This window comes from Lucilia sericata, unplaced genomic scaffold, assembly GCF_015586225.1.
Source record: "Lucilia sericata isolate MDLA Ls3-8-SP2 unplaced genomic scaffold, ASM1558622v1 Contig000045F_arrow, whole genome shotgun sequence".
Classification (NCBI taxonomy): domain Eukaryota; kingdom Metazoa; phylum Arthropoda; class Insecta; order Diptera; family Calliphoridae; genus Lucilia; species Lucilia sericata.
The window spans coordinates 1,072,501-1,089,205 of record NW_023994083.1 but is presented as its reverse complement, the minus strand read 5'-3'; the positions used below and the strand labels follow the sequence as shown (position 1 = coordinate 1,089,205).

The following is a 16,705-nucleotide window of genomic DNA, read 5'->3' as shown; positions in this document are numbered from 1 at the left end:
GTTTAACCATCACTAAAAACTCTTCTACTTAACATTGTGCTCCTAATCTATTTACTCACTCTAAAATATTCTCCCCTACCACCCAGCACAATAAAATTATTACAAACACATTATAAGAATGCAATTTAGTACAAATCGAATAATGACAGCAGCAGCAGCAACAACAACAATAGCAAAGAATCATCACTTGCATATTTCTCTTTTAGTTTTCTAGAAATTTCGCAAGTGTTCGGTTATTAGGTGATTAGTGGTCATTTAATAAAAATCCGGTTAAAAGTTAATAAATTCTTAATATTTTTGCATAAATATAAAATTTAAATGTTTGTTAATATTTCTGTGTAAAAATATTGTTAAAAATAACGTGTAAATTAGTAAAAATAGTGTGGAATTTTTTTTTGGAAAAATATAAAATATTGTGCCGGTCAGTGTGCTACTTTAGTTTGGCCATTCGTTGTTAATAATATGTATGAAAGTATAAAATATGGAAGTGCGGGGAATGTGTGGTATAAAGTATGGAAATGCAACAGTTGGTATATGGGGAAGAAGTGAATAAAGATTTGTGTGAAGCAAAGAAGAGGAAAAAAGCTTTTATTAGTGTAGTAAAGGAAATGAGGAAAAGAAAGTTTAATAAGCAATAAGCTTTCAAATATAGTGAAGGAAATAAAATGTTGATCTTATAAAGAAAAAAGCTAAAATAATGAGAAAATAAACAAAATTTTATTAAGTAAAAAAGCATATTAAAAAGCTGAGAAAAAATAGAAAATAAATACAAAAGCAAATGAAAAATCTGTGAATATGAAAAAAATATAAAGAAAAATCTTGTGAAAATAAATGTAAAAGCAAATAGAAAATTTGTAAAAAAGAGTAATTGAAGTTGTTTGCGGAAAGGAAAAAAGGAATTGTTAAATAAGGTAAGTGCTTGTTTTATTTATTTATTATTTATTACAATCTATATATATAAAAGAGTAGCGTTACTGACTGACTGATTCATCATCGCACAGCCCAAACGGCTGAACCTAGAATCATGAAATTTTGACAGTAGATGTGTCTTTGGTTATATAGATCCACTAAGGAAATTTGTACATTTAGGAGTAAAAAAGGGAAAAAACGGGTAAAACAGGTTTTCCTAATTATCTTACCTAATATTAGTGATACAAGAAAAATTTGAAATGCACATGTATCTACTCTTAAAATAAGCAGATGGGTGTCTGCTACTTTTTTGAAATTCGTACTTTTAAGGGGTGAAAATGTGTAACAAAGGTGATTTTGGTACCTTTTTTGGCCCTTTATAACTTTTTAACTAATAAACAAAATAACATTTTTGTAAATATTTTGAATATATCTCCCAAAATTAGGAGACACCTGTTTCGTACTTTTTTAAAATTCAGCCCTTGTTGGGTGTGAAAGGGAGAAAACTGTATTTTTTGTACTCTTTTTAGCACATTAAGAAAACTTTTTCGTTTTATTGAAGTATTCCTATTAAATTACGGACTAACTCCGTAATATTTATGTTAAATAAGGTAAGTGCTTGTTTTATTTATTTATTATTTATTACAATCTATATATATAAAAGAGTAGCGTTACTGACTGACTGATTCATCATCGCACAGCCCAAACGGCTGAACCTAGAATCATGAAATTTTGACAGTAGATGTGTCTTTGGTTATATAGATCCACTAAGGAAATTTGTACATTTAGGAGTAAAAAAGGGAAAAAACGGGTAAAACAGGTTTTCCTAATTATCTTACCTAATATTAGTGATACAAGAAAAATTTGAAATGCACATGTATCTACTCTTAAAATAAGCAGATGGGTGTCTGCTACTTTTTTGAAATTCGTACTTTTAAGGGGTGAAAATGTGTAACAAAGGTGATTTTGGTACCTTTTTTGGCCCTTTATAACTTTTTAACTAATAAACAAAATAACATTTTTGTAAATATTTTGAATATATCTCCCAAAATTAGGAGACACCTGTTTCGTACTTTTTTAAAATTCAGCCCTTGTTGGGTGTGAAAGGGAGAAAACTGTATTTTTTGTACTCTTTTTAGCACATTAAGAAAACTTTTTCGTTTTATTGAAGTATTCCTATTAAATTACGGACTAACTCCGTAATATTTATTGAAACAAAATGTTTGCTATTTCACTGGGGAAAAAAGTACCAAAAAGGAGAAAAACGGAAATTTAATTTTATTCAAACCCATTGAGCCAATTTTTATAAAATTACAAAAAGTAGTTTATTTACTCACACAAAATAAGCTACTGGTATATTATTTTGGAATTCGAGTACTAAGGCCTATATGGGACCAAATTCGAGTAAATTGTTTGGTACCTTTTTGAAAGCACAATTTTTCTGGAACAAATGAATGCAGATTTGAATCGTTTGAGTTTTATCTGTGATATATAGATTTAAAAATGGAACATTTTATAAACTTAATTCTCAAAAAAGTATATTTCTAAGCGAAAAGGAGAAAAATTGTACTATTTTTATTAGCACATTGTTACATTTTCTTTTTTCAAATGATACTCTGTATGTTTTATAATATGAATTCAAAACACATGAATATTAAACATACACGGTCCTCATTGAATAAGATTCTTTAAGAGAGAACTTTTTAGTACTTTTTATCTCATAAATGGTACATTTTGAATTTTCTAAAATATTCAACCTAGGAACATAAATCTTAACATACATGGTCTTGACTGAATAATATTCTGTAAGTGGGTACTCTTTGGTACTTTTCCATTCTTCAAATGGTACCTTTTGGATTCTCTATAATGGTTAACCGGAACACATGACACACGGTCCTTATTAAATGCGAATTTACTTAGAGAGATTTTTGTACTTTTTCGTTTCTCCGATGGTACTTTTATATTTTTACGATATTGAACATCATCATCATCATCATATATATAAATACGCAAAGCCAAAACGATTGGGAACATTTTTCGGCTCTATTACTTTACCGATTTTCTTGATTCTTTTTTTGATGAATGTAGATTCGCGAGTCTCACTGCAGAATCTATATATGATCAAAATCGGTTCAGTAATAAGCGTTTAAAGTTTCTACCAATACACAATCACACAAACATGCGCTTGAATTAAAAAATAGAAAACAAAATAAGAAAGCAAAACAACAACACTGTTTTTTTCATAAAAGAGAGGAGAGTGTAAAAACATGTTACTTCTCTGTTGATGGTTTATTTTTGTATTTTGCAAATTGCAATGATATTTTTTGTTGTTGTTTTTTATTTTTTAAAAGTGTAAAGTGATAAATTTTGAATGTAATAATGATATATATTAATATATTAATGATATAAGATACAAGAGGCTGATGATGTTTGACCTGGGAAACATTGGTGGGACAACATTTCTACATAAATATTAGTTTTTATTGATTTTAAAGATTTTAATGATGGACAAAAACAAAGCCTTTTAAAATATAAGTAGGATAGTTTAGTTTGTCATGTACATGATACACCATAATAAATGAATCAGTATATCGCTAATACGTAGGTTTAGCACAGTGAGGATTTGATGATATTCTTCTTTTTCGGGTTATTCTAACCAATTAGGAAGAAGGCGGTTGTTGAAATAGTAGTGTAAAGTGAAAACTGTAGTTTGTGTAGGCGATGGTTACTTATATGTTTTATAAAAATAGATGGTTGATGACTGCCCTTTCTTAAGGTGGTATTAGAGGCAAATACATGTCGTCTAATACCACCCAGCAGTTCGACAAAGAGTCAATGCATACGAAAAAGACAGTAATTTCCACTAATAGTTAACCACCTGGATGATCGTAATTCGTATGTTTTGGGTCATTCGTCACGAATGTACCCTTTGTAATCGAGAATGAAGACAGTCGTCACTTTAGTGTCCTCTTTGTAAGCGGGAGCGGAGACAGTCGTCTCTTTACTGTCCTCAAGTAACTTAGAGATTATACTCTTAAAAGTTTTTTTTTACTTCCGAAAGACAATCGTCACTTTAGTGTACCCTTTGTAAGCGAGAGCGGAGGCAATCGTCTCTTTACTGTCTCTTTGTATGGTGTAGAGTGACGATTGACTTCCTCGTAGGACAAGCCCATGTTAAAATGGTCGGTCATCTGGGTAGTCAGGTGGCTAGGGGCCACCACAAGTGGTAGGTTAAGTGGTCAGTTCGGGACTGTCCCGTCGAACTGCTGGGCACCTTAAAAATTGAAAGTGGTTTCATTCCAAAAAAGGTCTTTTTACTTTATTCAAAATACAAAAACCCGGAAAAAATTCCACTTTTGATCGGAATGAAATCCTTTTACAGTCCTGATAGCAATAATTGAAAAATTGAATTTTAAATGAAATTTTGTTAGATCGTAATTTGCAATGTACTTTTGAAGGACTACTTCAAGTCTACCTTCTGCGGAAAAACATAGTTACAAAAGATGAAAACACAGAATATACGTTGAATTTTGGTTATTAAAATCTATGTCCAGTTTTGAAAAAGCTTATAGGTTTGGATTCTGTGCGCTCTTGAGAATATAAATCTATTTTTGTTTTTGTTATCTGTCAGCTATAAAAAGCAAAAAACAAATTTGGATAGTTTCATAAATAAATGATTTTTCGAATTCAATTGTTACAGCCCTATTGAAAATATTTTTAGCGGTTTGTACTTTTCTGATTCCTCTTAAAAATTACAATTTCAACTATAAAAAATATATTATAAAAATTTATTCTTGAGAATGACTTCAGGAGTAATGAATTTGGAATCAAATAAAAGAGACATTCCGCCTATAAATAATCTGTGTTAAAATCATCACTTCTCTAGATCTTTTCTTTTTTTTGCTGGGATATAGATATATAGGTTGAATATTATTACAGGTTACATAGGAATAGTGCTGGGCAGGTTCGACATTGTTTACGACAAGGGGCATTGATGATTGCTGGAGGAATTGGCAGATTGTTAAACATAGGAAAATATCATATTGTAAGGAATGAATATATCATATTGTAAGTTTTGCATAGATTTCATGAACATTTATGTAGGGGATAATAAATCGAAAAAATAAATGTTCGTTGTTTTTGCTTTTAAAAAAGTTTAAATATTTTTGAAAAATATGTTGCATAAATAATTTTAGAACTTAGATTTTAAACTTCTTTCAGAATTTTAACATTTTCTAAAAGAATACGTTGATCAAAGCAAGTTATACGCATTGATAATAGAAATTGAAATAATTTTTTTCAGACATTTGGACTATAAAAGTAGGGTTTTATTTTGCAGTATAAGAATAAAATCTTTACTTCAATGGTTCCGGTCGAATCTCGGCCGCGGGGCGAACTCTAGTATATATTAATACGCAAAGCCAAAACGATTGGGAACATTTTCCGGCTCTATTACTTGACCGATTTTCTTGATTCTTTTTTTGATGAATGCAGATTCGCGAGCCTCACTGCAGATGAGGTTTCTACTAATTCACAATCACACAAACATGTGCTTGAATTAAAAAATAGAAAACAAAATAAGTAAGCAAAACAACAACACTGTTTTTTTCATAAAAGAGAGGAGAGTGTAAAAACATGTTACTTCTCTGTTGATGGTTTATTTTTGTATTTTGTATTTTGCAAATTGCAATGATATTTTTTGTTGTTGTTTTTAATAAGATTTTTGTAAACTAAAAAGTATACAGACAGGCTTAGACAAAGCGAAAATATGATTTTATTGTTTTTTATTTTTTTAAAAGTGTAAAGTGATAAATTTTGAATGTAATAATGATATATTATTATATTAATGATGTAAGATACAAGAGGATGATGATGTTTGACCTGGGAAACATTGGTAGGACAACAATTCTACATAAATGTTAGTTGTTATTGATTTTAAATATTTTAATGATGGACAAAAACAAAGCCTTTTAAAATATAAGTAGGATAGTTTAGTTTGTCATGTCGGTACATGATACACCGCAATAAATTAATCAGTATATCGCTAATACGTACAAGGTTTAGCACAGTGAGGATTTGATGATATTCTTCTTTTTCCGGTTATTCTAACCAATTAGGAAAAAGGCGGTTGTTAAAATAGTAGTGTAAAGTGAAAACTGTAGTGTAGGCGATGGTTACTTATATGTTTTATAAAAATAGAAAAATGTTGAAACGGGTCAAATATAAATTATGGTTGATGACTGCCCTTTCTTAAGGTGGTATTAGAGTAAAATACATGTCGTCTAATACCACCTTTAGCAATTTATCGATTATTATTCTTTTACTTGCAATTAAACTTACATATGTTAATATAAGGCTGGAATTTATAGTTTATTAACGATTTCTTTCAAACATTTCTTAAGAAGTACTTAAATAATTATGAAAAATTAAATAATAACTAAATCATGGACAAACTCTTGAAGTAAAGAGGCGTTTAAGTCTTATTCTCCAGATACAAGAATCTATCCCTGTTGCAAGATCTCTCTTGCCTATGCACTTCTATGCGAAAGCTAATAGAATGCCTATTAAAAGGTCTTCTCTTAAAGGCCTATAAGTATTACAGCTTCATAGAATATCTACTATTAAATTCGATTAAAAAACATTTAAATTTAAGCCAAATAAGTAGTAAGTCAGCTGAAAGATGTCTTTATGGAGTGTTATAAGGGAGAATTTATACAACGTAAACCTGAAGGACGGACTTTTTATACAAAAGGCAACAAAATTTATTTATTTCTTATAGAGATAATATATAATATACAATATATACTCCTGTTCCAAAATCACATTCCGATCTAAAATGGAGTTATTTAAGTAAAGATATTTATTAAAACTTAAAAAAAACAATAATTTAAAACATCCCACTTTAAAAATTGAAAGTGGTTTCATTTAAAAAAAGGTCTTTTTACTTTATTCAAAAAACAAAAACCCGGAAATAATTCCACTTTTGATCGGAATGAAATCCTTTTACAGCCCTGATAGCAATAATTGAAAAATTTAATTTTAAATGAAATTTTGTTAGATCGTAATTTGCAATGTACTTTTGAAGGACTACTTCAAGTCTACCTTCTGCGGAAAACATAGTTACAAAAGATGAAAACACAGAAGATATGTTGAATTTTGGTTATTAAAATCTATGTCCAGTTTTGAAAAAAAGCTTATAGGTTTGGATTCTGTGCGCTCTTGAGAATATTAGTCTATTTTTGTTTTTGTTATCTATCAGATATAAAAACCAAAAAAACAAATTTGGATAGTTTCATAAACAAATAATAATTTTTCGAATTCAATTGTTTCTGATTCCTCTTAACAACAGTAAAGTAAAGAACTACAATTTAGTTCCAAATAGCTATAAAAATTAATTCTTGAGAATGTCTTCAGGAGTAATGAATTTGGAATCAAATAAAAGAGACATTCCGCCTATAAATAATCTGTGTTAAAATCATCACTTCTGTGTGTCTTTTCTTTTTTTTTTGCTGGGATATAGAGATATAAGTTGAAAATTATTACAGGTTACAAAGGAATAGTGCTGGGTAGGTTCGACATTGTTTACGACAAGGGGCATGGATGATTGCTGGAGGAATTGGCAGATTGTTAAACATAGGGAAATATCATATTGTAAGGAATGAATATATCATATAGTAAGTTTTGCATAGATTTTATGAACATTTATTTAGGGGATAAAAAATCGAAAGAAGAAATGTTCGTTGTTTTTGCTTTCAAAAAATATAAATGTTTTTTAAAAATATGTTGCATAAATAATTTTAGAACTTAGATTTTAAACTTCTTTCAGAATTTTAACCAAATTTTATCACATTTTCTAAAAGAATACGTTGATCAAAGCAAGTTATACGCATTGATAATAGCAATTGAAATAAATTTTTTCAGACATTTGGACTATAAAAGTAGGGTTTTATTTTGCAGTATAAGAATTAAATTCTTTACTTCAATGGTTCCGGTCGAATTTCGGCCGCGGGGCGAACTCTAGTATAAATAAAAATATATATATAAAATTTAAAATGTAGGTACCATTCACTAAGGTACATACATTTAAAATTTTCTGAAATCTAATCTACTGAAAGGGACGTTTGGTACTTTTTCATTCATCAATGTATGTATATGTATGTATGTATGTATGTATGTATGTATGTATGTATGTATGTATGTATGTATGTATGTATGTATGTATGTATGTATGTATGTATGTATGTATGTATGTATGTATGTATGTATGTATGTATGTATGTATGTATGTATGTATGTATGTATGTATGTATGTATGTATGTATGTATGTATGTATGTATGTATGTATGTATGTATGTATGTATGTATGTATGTATGTATGTATGTATGTATGTATGTATGTATGTATGTATGTAGTATGTATGTATGTATGTATGTATGTATGTATGTATGTATGTATGTATGTATGTATGTATGTATGTATGTATGTATGTATGTATGTATGTATGTATGTATGTATGTATGTATGTATGTATGTATGTATGTATGTATGTATGTATGTATGTATGTATGTATGTATGTATGTATGTAGTATGTATGTATGTTATGTATGTATGTATGTATGTATGTATGTATGTATGTATGTATGTATGTATGTATGTATGTATGTATGTATGTATGTGATGTATGTATGTATGTATGTATGTATGTATGTAGTATGTATGTATGTATGTATGTATGTATGTATGTATGTATGTATGTATGTATGTATGTATGTATGTATGTATGTATGTATGTATGTATGTATGTATGTATGTAGTATGTATGTATGTATGTATGTATGTATGTATGTATGTATGTATGTATGTATGTATGTATGTATGTATGTATGTATGTATGTATGTATGTATGTTTGTATGTATGTATGTATGTATGTATGTATGTATGTATTTATGTATGTATGTACGTATGTATGTATGTATGTATATATGTTTGTATGTATGTAATATATGTATGTATGTATTTTACGAATTACAACAAAAGAACTCACAAAAGTTAATTAAATATTCTCATAACCATATGTATGTATGTATGTATGTATGTATGTATTTATGTATGTATGTACGTATGTATGTATGTATGTATGTATATATGTTTGTATGTATGTAATATATGTATGTATGTATTTTACGAATTACAACAAAAGAACTCACAAAAGTTAATTAAATATTCTCATAACCAAGAAAAGTTTCCCGTGTGTTTAATAGGTATTAATCGAAATTTAATTGATAAATATATGTATATTATAACATTTAAGTTGGAAGTGTAATAAAATCATCCTACGATATATTAACAAATTTCAGGGTTTCTGGTGTAAAATGTAAAATTTTTATTTATATTTCCTTACACAATAAGCCTATTATGGTGAAGCGGATCAGAGGATCTCCGGTGGGAATCGAAACCGCAACATTGTAGATGAATTAATTAACAAGTAAGTCGAAGATATTTGTATACATTGCTTTTATCGACTTTTCTTGTATGCTTGTATGTGTGTCGAATATTACAGTAATTTTCTAAAATAAAGTTTGAGTTCGCCATTATTTTCAGTATATGGATGTATATAGCTAAGTACAATCTTGGACCGATATTGCCTACCTTCTCTCTTTTAGGTCCTAACTTGTCTACAACAGACAGAGTAACGGACATAACTACATCGTTTGAGAGTCAGAATATTCATATTAAAGAGATTACAAGATATAAAAAAATTATAACAAAAAAATTTTAATATTTTACCAAATAAATTCGTCCCATGTTGTTCTTACATTTTTATGAGTTAAAAAATTTATTTTTGGTCTTTTATTAAATGTGTCTATTTCCCTTATAAATGTTAATATTATTTAAGTCAAATTAGTCTATAATACAATTTCGCATCCAAATAACTTCCAAAAAAATAACATAAAAACTATTTCTTTAAAAGTACTTCAGAAGTAGTGAATTTGGAATCAAAGAAAAAGGACATCTCTCCTATGACAAGCCTGTGTTAAAATCATCACTTCTGGAGGTCTTTTTCAGTACGTCCATTAAGTAAATTCTACTTCTTTTTCGCATCTTTGGATGTTCTTTTTTTGTCGGGTAACGAATGCCGTTTTGAAAAAAAAGTAAATCTTTAAAGTTCATTTCGTAGGGCTCACCCTTAATAACAATGCTTCAAATAGTTATAGTATTTCAGTTAAAAAATTAAAACCATTAACATGGCATATCTCATTTTAGAAATCTTTAATAATGGGTGTTAACAAAAAGAAATTAAACTTTTTCGAAATCGTGGAGCAATTAAGTAATTAAAAAGTACAATTAAAAGAAAGTATGATCTAGAGAACCTGTATGAGTATTAATACGACTAATTAGATTTGTGAAAGTTTTTGTTTTATCCATATTGCCAGTTTTAAATATTTATTAGTGCTTTTTGGAAGTAAGATATGTTTGTATGTTCTTAGCGTTATTTAAATAGTCCGCAGATGATTGACTTCGACTTTAGTTGTTTAAACGTGTCCGATAATTGAAAATGTCGTCAAATGATTTTCATGGTGGATCCATGAACGTGTTATATTCGAAGAAAGACCATGAAAGGAGGAATGATTTATTTCATTTGCAACTATTTTTTATGAAATTTGTAGGTCAAGTACCAACAAATTTGGAGAAGTATGTTTCAATACAATGGCAAGGAGCTGCTAAAATGATGGCTAGATTTTATTGTGCCTTTTCGGCTATCTCGACTTTGCATTTGGCTTTATTGTATATAAAAACCACGTTCGATATGTTGCAAATAGGGGAATTGGAAGAGATAACAGACGCTCTCACCATGGCCATTATATATTCTTTTGCCTCTTTTGCAACATGTTATTGGTTATGGAGAACCAAATCTTTGAGGGACTTTTTAGAAAAGATCAATGAGCAACATCGTCATCATTCAATGGCCGGTTTAACGTTTGTTAGTGTAGACTCATCTTATAATCTTGCTTACAAAATAACGCTTTATTGGCTGAGATCCTGTATGGTTGGTGTAGTATCATGGGCTTTAAATCCCCTACTTTTGGGATCATATTCTCTGCCATTAAAATGTTGGTATCCCTTTAATCCTTTGGTACGTAATGTTTTGACTCTTAAATTCTAATCAAGCATAAAACTTATGAATTTCATATATTTTCAATTAATATGAAAGCAACCTGTAGTTTATGAATTGACCTATATGACTCAAGTATGGTGTCAATTTATTATGGGATGCATCTTTGGGAATGGCTCTGCTCTGTTTGTTTCGGTAATTATTATTATGTTGGGTCAATTCGATATCCTCTATTGTAGTTTGAAAAATTTGGATTATCATGCTCAATTGATGTCAGGCGAGGATTTAAAATATCTCCAGTAAGTTCAAACTTCTACTTACACATATTTGAATATTGTGATTTTTTTAAATCCATTTAACAGAAAACTCCAATCTCAATTACTGCAAGGCGAGGACGATGAACTCAATCAATATGTGTACTCTAAAGAATACTCAACCGACTTGAGTATATTTGGTAGCAAAGAAGTACGCCACAAAAAATCACTTAAGAAAGTTCTTCACGAATCATTAGTGGAATGTGTCCTCTTACATAAATTTATTTTAAAGAGTTGTGACACATTAGAGGATCTTTTTAACCCGTACTGTCTCATCAAATCTCTTCAGATAACATTGCAACTATGTTTGCTTGTATTTGTAGGAGTGGCTGTATGTATCTGCCTTCAAAAAAGACTAATCTAATTTGACTTTATTCAATTCATCTGTTCACTGCAGGGTGAGAGTTCCACGATGAGGACAATTAATTTGGTGCAATATTTGGCATTGACGCTCTCCGAATTGCTCATGTTTACATATTTTGGTGAATTGCTTCGAAATCACAGCGTTCGAGCCGGTGAAGCTTTCTTTCGTTCGCAATGGTGGCCGCATGCTCATTATATAAAACGAGATATTTTTGTATTTTTGGTAAATACGAAGCGTGTAGTCAAAATTACCGCTGGTAAATTTTACTTGATGGATATACAGCGTTTGCGTTCGGTAAATATTTAACAATTATTTCATTTTATTACTCAAAAGGTCAAACATATTAATTTTAATTTTTAAACATTTCATGAATTTAGTGAACTTATAGAAGACTATCATACAAACAAACATACATACATATATACATACATACATACATACATACATACATATGTTTAAATTATATTATTATTATTTTCAGGTAATAACACAGGCATTTTCGTTCTTGACATTATTGCAAAAATTAGCTGAAAAGAATAAATAAATAAATTCTATAACAAACACTTGGTAATGACTTGTGCTTACTTAACACCTTATATTTTAATACCATCTGCATTAATTTTAAATAGTATTTGTCATTTTATTTGATCGCGTTAGCAACCGTTTTTCCAAACACAGAATAAAGAAAATAATATATGTGTGATAAAAACCATTTCATTCAGAATATTAAAAGTTTACAAAATGTATCAATTTTTACATGATTTTTTGTTTGTTTTCTAATTATTTTATCTGATATTTATAAGGAATTGCAATAAATATCCATTAATCTGTTTCAATATTGATTATATAATAATCATATATTAGCATTTTTTATGTTAAATAAATAAAAATAATAATAATAAAATAACTGGGCAGTGGTGCAGTGAGTAGAACATTTTACTAAAAACCGAAGTCCCTGGTTCGCTGGCTCTTTTTAGCGTGGAAGTACTTGCATCCAATGACATCACAGTGTTAAAATAATGAGTTACAAAGCTAATGAAGAAGTAGTGAAAAGAGGTTTTATTAGCTTTTTAACTCATTACTTTTCAATGTAAGTTTTTCCTTACATCCATTTTTCATAAAATCCCATGGTTTAAAAAATAGAGGGTTGTTTCAATTTTATTTGTTTACAGGAATGGAGATTTTTGAAGTTTATATCATTTGTAAATATTCAAAGGGAGCTTTGCCACATCTAGAAAATGATTTTGAGGAGTTTTAAACAAATTTTAAATGTGTTGTTTATTGATAATAAAAAATTTAGGAGATTTAGTAAATTTACAAATTATATATCGTCACCTGAAATGCAAACGGCCCTAACTAACCAAAAATTCAAAATCGATTTTATTGGTGATTCTAATGTATTGCATCAAAACAAATGTCCACACCAAAAATTGGACTCCTCTGACCATAATTATAGATTTTATTGACAGAAAACAAAAGGCCCTATCTACAAAAACATTTAAATATTAAAGGTAATAAGTCCAATTTATCCATTTTTATATACGCCATTGTCAACTATCATAACAAATGATAGGTTTCACTATTAAACAATTTGTTTATTTACTACAAATAAATCGCGTTGATAGAAACAAACTTATCAATTTAAATAGTTTTTTGCTTCTCCTGTAAAATTTTAAAAATGTTAGATAGGGCCGTTTGCGTTTTAGGTGACGATATTTTTCACAAGAATTGGGTTGCTAAATTTAAAAATCGTTTACTGTTCCTCTTTTTTGTACTAACAAGAAGAACGGTAAAATATTTTGTGTTTCTTTTCCTATTATACTTTTTTATTATTTTGAGTTAACGTTAAATTCGGCTATAGCGAATCTTATATAACCACAATAAAAACATGTGTCACACTTAAAACAAGTTTGGAGGTATGTATATTTGGAATTTCGGTCATACAATGGACCTATCACTCTCTCTATCATGATTTAATTGATGGACAGACATGTCTATATCGTCTTAGGAATCATATACATACATATATGTGCATATATACTATTTTGGTTCTACAACTACTATTTCGAGGTATTAACAAGGGATTGATACTTCATATTTTTTGAAGACTGGTTTAAAAAAATATCATTGCTAGAAGAAGAGATTCGTGTCTGCGCCTGCATTTTGTCTTTCTATGGCGGTTAGTGTGATACTAAAATACGCCAATTAATTTCTCATTATATGGAGTACTGTTTAATCTTAGGATTTTTTCCTTGAAATGCTTCTTGATCTCCCAAAAATGTATTCAATTGCCGTAAACCAGTAAACCTCCATTATGTATTCCACATGGTCGCTCATTATTTTAAAAAATTTTGGTTGTTTTAAAGAAAATATTATTATTTGATATATTTTTTGAATGTATGAAAAATTGAATTAAATATTATTAATATGGTAGCATTAATTTAAACATAAACTTCAAATCGCTTTAATTGTCAAATGATTAATCAGGCTTCCAAACCCCTACCATTGAAAGTCGTTAAAAAGTGAAGTTATCTATAATTCAAAAAAATCTCGATTAGAAAATTTTCCATTATATTGTTAAAATTGATAAATATTTGAGAGAAAGTCGTTAAAAAGTGAAGTTATCTATAATTCAAAAAAATCTCGATTAGAAAATTTTCCATTATATTGTTAAAATTGATAAATATTTGAGAGAAATCATTTGTGAAATTTTTGAATTTTCTCATAAAAAAGTAATAAAACATTGAAAAAAATATATAACCGGTGGTATAGAAATAAAAAAGAGGGAAATAATTCTGTAACTTCTTAACTTCCTACTTTGCGGACTACGTCCATGAGGTCCAAATTCAAAACCTAAACTCGGCAACACTTCTCTTTACATATTTGAAATCTCATTAGAATCTGACCAACCTTTTATGTGGGCTTTACACTATGAGAAATTCCATCTGTATTTTAAAAAGAGGATAAGAGTTGTATGATTTATTTTTTTGCGTTTACACTATTGGTATAATACAATAACAAAGTAAGATGGAACAGCTTTTTCATTTTTTGTATGTGTTTACATAAAAATACATTCCTGATCTAATGAATAATTTCAAAAAAGGAAAAGAGCCATACGTTTCTATACATTTTTGACAGATAATCTCAAAATATCTCAAAATCTTTGACTGCCAAAGGAAAACGGCTTGTATCAATGGAAAATCATTGAAACCCTCATTTATGTTCTCCGAAGTCCATATACGAAGTAGGAAGATCACTACATATATTTAAGAAGCTCTAAGCAGACCTCAGGTAACTTGGTACCAATAAAATGTAAACTTTCGTGTGGCAAAGTAAAAACACTTAATTAAGAAATTTTCAAAGAGCGGTGGTTATCGCGCTGAACCCGCTGCCAAAGCTCCACCAAATTGATTTGGATTACTCGGTATTGTCCCAACCGTCTCTTCAGTAGGATAGAGGCCAGAACTATGGACTGACCACTTATCAGTAAGAAATTTTCCACGATTTTTAGTACGTTCTTGTGGTCGCCATGCTGAAATATGAGCATTTCCAATAGAAGTTCTACAAAGACTGAACAAATAAACTCCCTTCTAACTTTCGCACCTTTGAAGATATTATACTTATATAAATATAATAATTATTATTATTATATTATAAATGCACTATGGCAACTCTGGACCCATAAATTTCGGTGTATAATTATTAATAAATAAGAGTCCAATCTACAAAATGTATATTAAATCAATTTTAGAAATTCTTCTAGTATCATGATATAGGATTTTAATATACCGAAAATTTGAGGGAAATGGGTCGAAGCGGTCTAGTTCATAGATAGGCAATTTTTGGCAACATTTTAGACGGAGTTAGACGGAATCAAAGTTCTTTTTAAATGACTGTAACTTTTCATATATTACTCCTAGAAAAATTTGTCAAAAGATAGCTATTTCTGAAGACTCCGGATATCTTTCGGATCCATATCTTCCATAATTCTCCAGGATATTGTTTCGAGAAGTTTCCTATTTAAAAATAGCAAAATCCGTCCATAAATAACGGTATGGCAGTTCGACAACGGCGATATCAACAGCCACTAAGAACTACCACTAGTGAATTTTCGACCCACTAGCAATGTTATTTACTGAATTTAACATTTGGATATCACTGCGAGTGGCCGTGCATATGCATTACATGTTTACATTAATATCACTAGTTCAAATTCTCCAAAAAAATTAAAAATGTCTATCGGTTTGTAGTAAGAACCCCTCACCACCGAGCTACTGATCTCTTTTTAGTACAAAGCTCTAATTGTTTTTATGGGTAGCATATACATATATTTTTAAACAATTTTTGTATTTTCTTCGTTATTAAATGCAAACGGACACTAGCAGCATTACATTTCGTCAGAAATGTGACATATGGTTATTTTAAGCATTACATGTGTAGTGTTTATAAACCGGTTAACCGAAAAACCGGTTTTTATTGCATATTTCGGTTTTTCGTGAACGAGTTTTTTGAATCATCTATTTTAGGTTAAACAGGTTATCCGGTTTTTGTGTCTCGGTTAACCGGTTTCAAAAAATGTAAATTGTTAGTACAAATATGTTTTTTTATTTTTTATTGTAATTTGCATTTTAAAAATTTTTTGGATACAAAATTTTAAATATTATTTTCCGTTCGTGTTTATAAAAACACTAGCTATATCCAGAGTGCTTTGCTACCCTAAAAGCAATATAAATAAAAAATCTTCTTAATAATTTTGAAGATTCTAACTGTAATGTTTTCCAGAGATGCATTTTTTCGGAACGTTAATTAAGATTTTAATGTAATCGATGACAAATTAAAAAAAATCTAATATTTTCACAGATATACGAAATTTTGTATTTAATTCATATAGGGGTTGCCAAGACACCATTGAAAGTCCGCCCGTTATTCTCTAATGTTCACATTAATGTCAAAGATCTTCATGTAGAATTTGAAGATTCTAGCTCTAATAGTTTCTCAGA

At 29.2% G+C, this 16,705-nt stretch overlaps 1 protein-coding gene across 1 annotated transcript in view; it reads left to right on the top strand.

Moving 5' to 3' along the window:
• Window positions 1–10,448: 10,448 nt before the first annotated feature.
• LOC119615002 (putative odorant receptor 85e) overlaps window positions 10,449–16,705 on the top strand; it is a 206,978-nt gene continuing 200,721 nt past the window's right edge. Inside the window, exons 1-5 of the mRNA XM_037971090.1 lie at window positions 10,449–11,048; window positions 11,127–11,326; window positions 11,390–11,672; window positions 11,739–11,999; window positions 12,187–12,272. Of these exons, the coding sequence (XP_037827018.1) occupies window positions 10,470–11,048; window positions 11,127–11,326; window positions 11,390–11,672; window positions 11,739–11,999; window positions 12,187–12,249 (1,386 nt within the window). The 5' untranslated portion in view covers window positions 10,449–10,469 and the 3' untranslated portion in view covers window positions 12,250–12,272. The remainder of the gene's footprint in view (window positions 11,049–11,126; window positions 11,327–11,389; window positions 11,673–11,738; window positions 12,000–12,186; window positions 12,273–16,705) is intronic.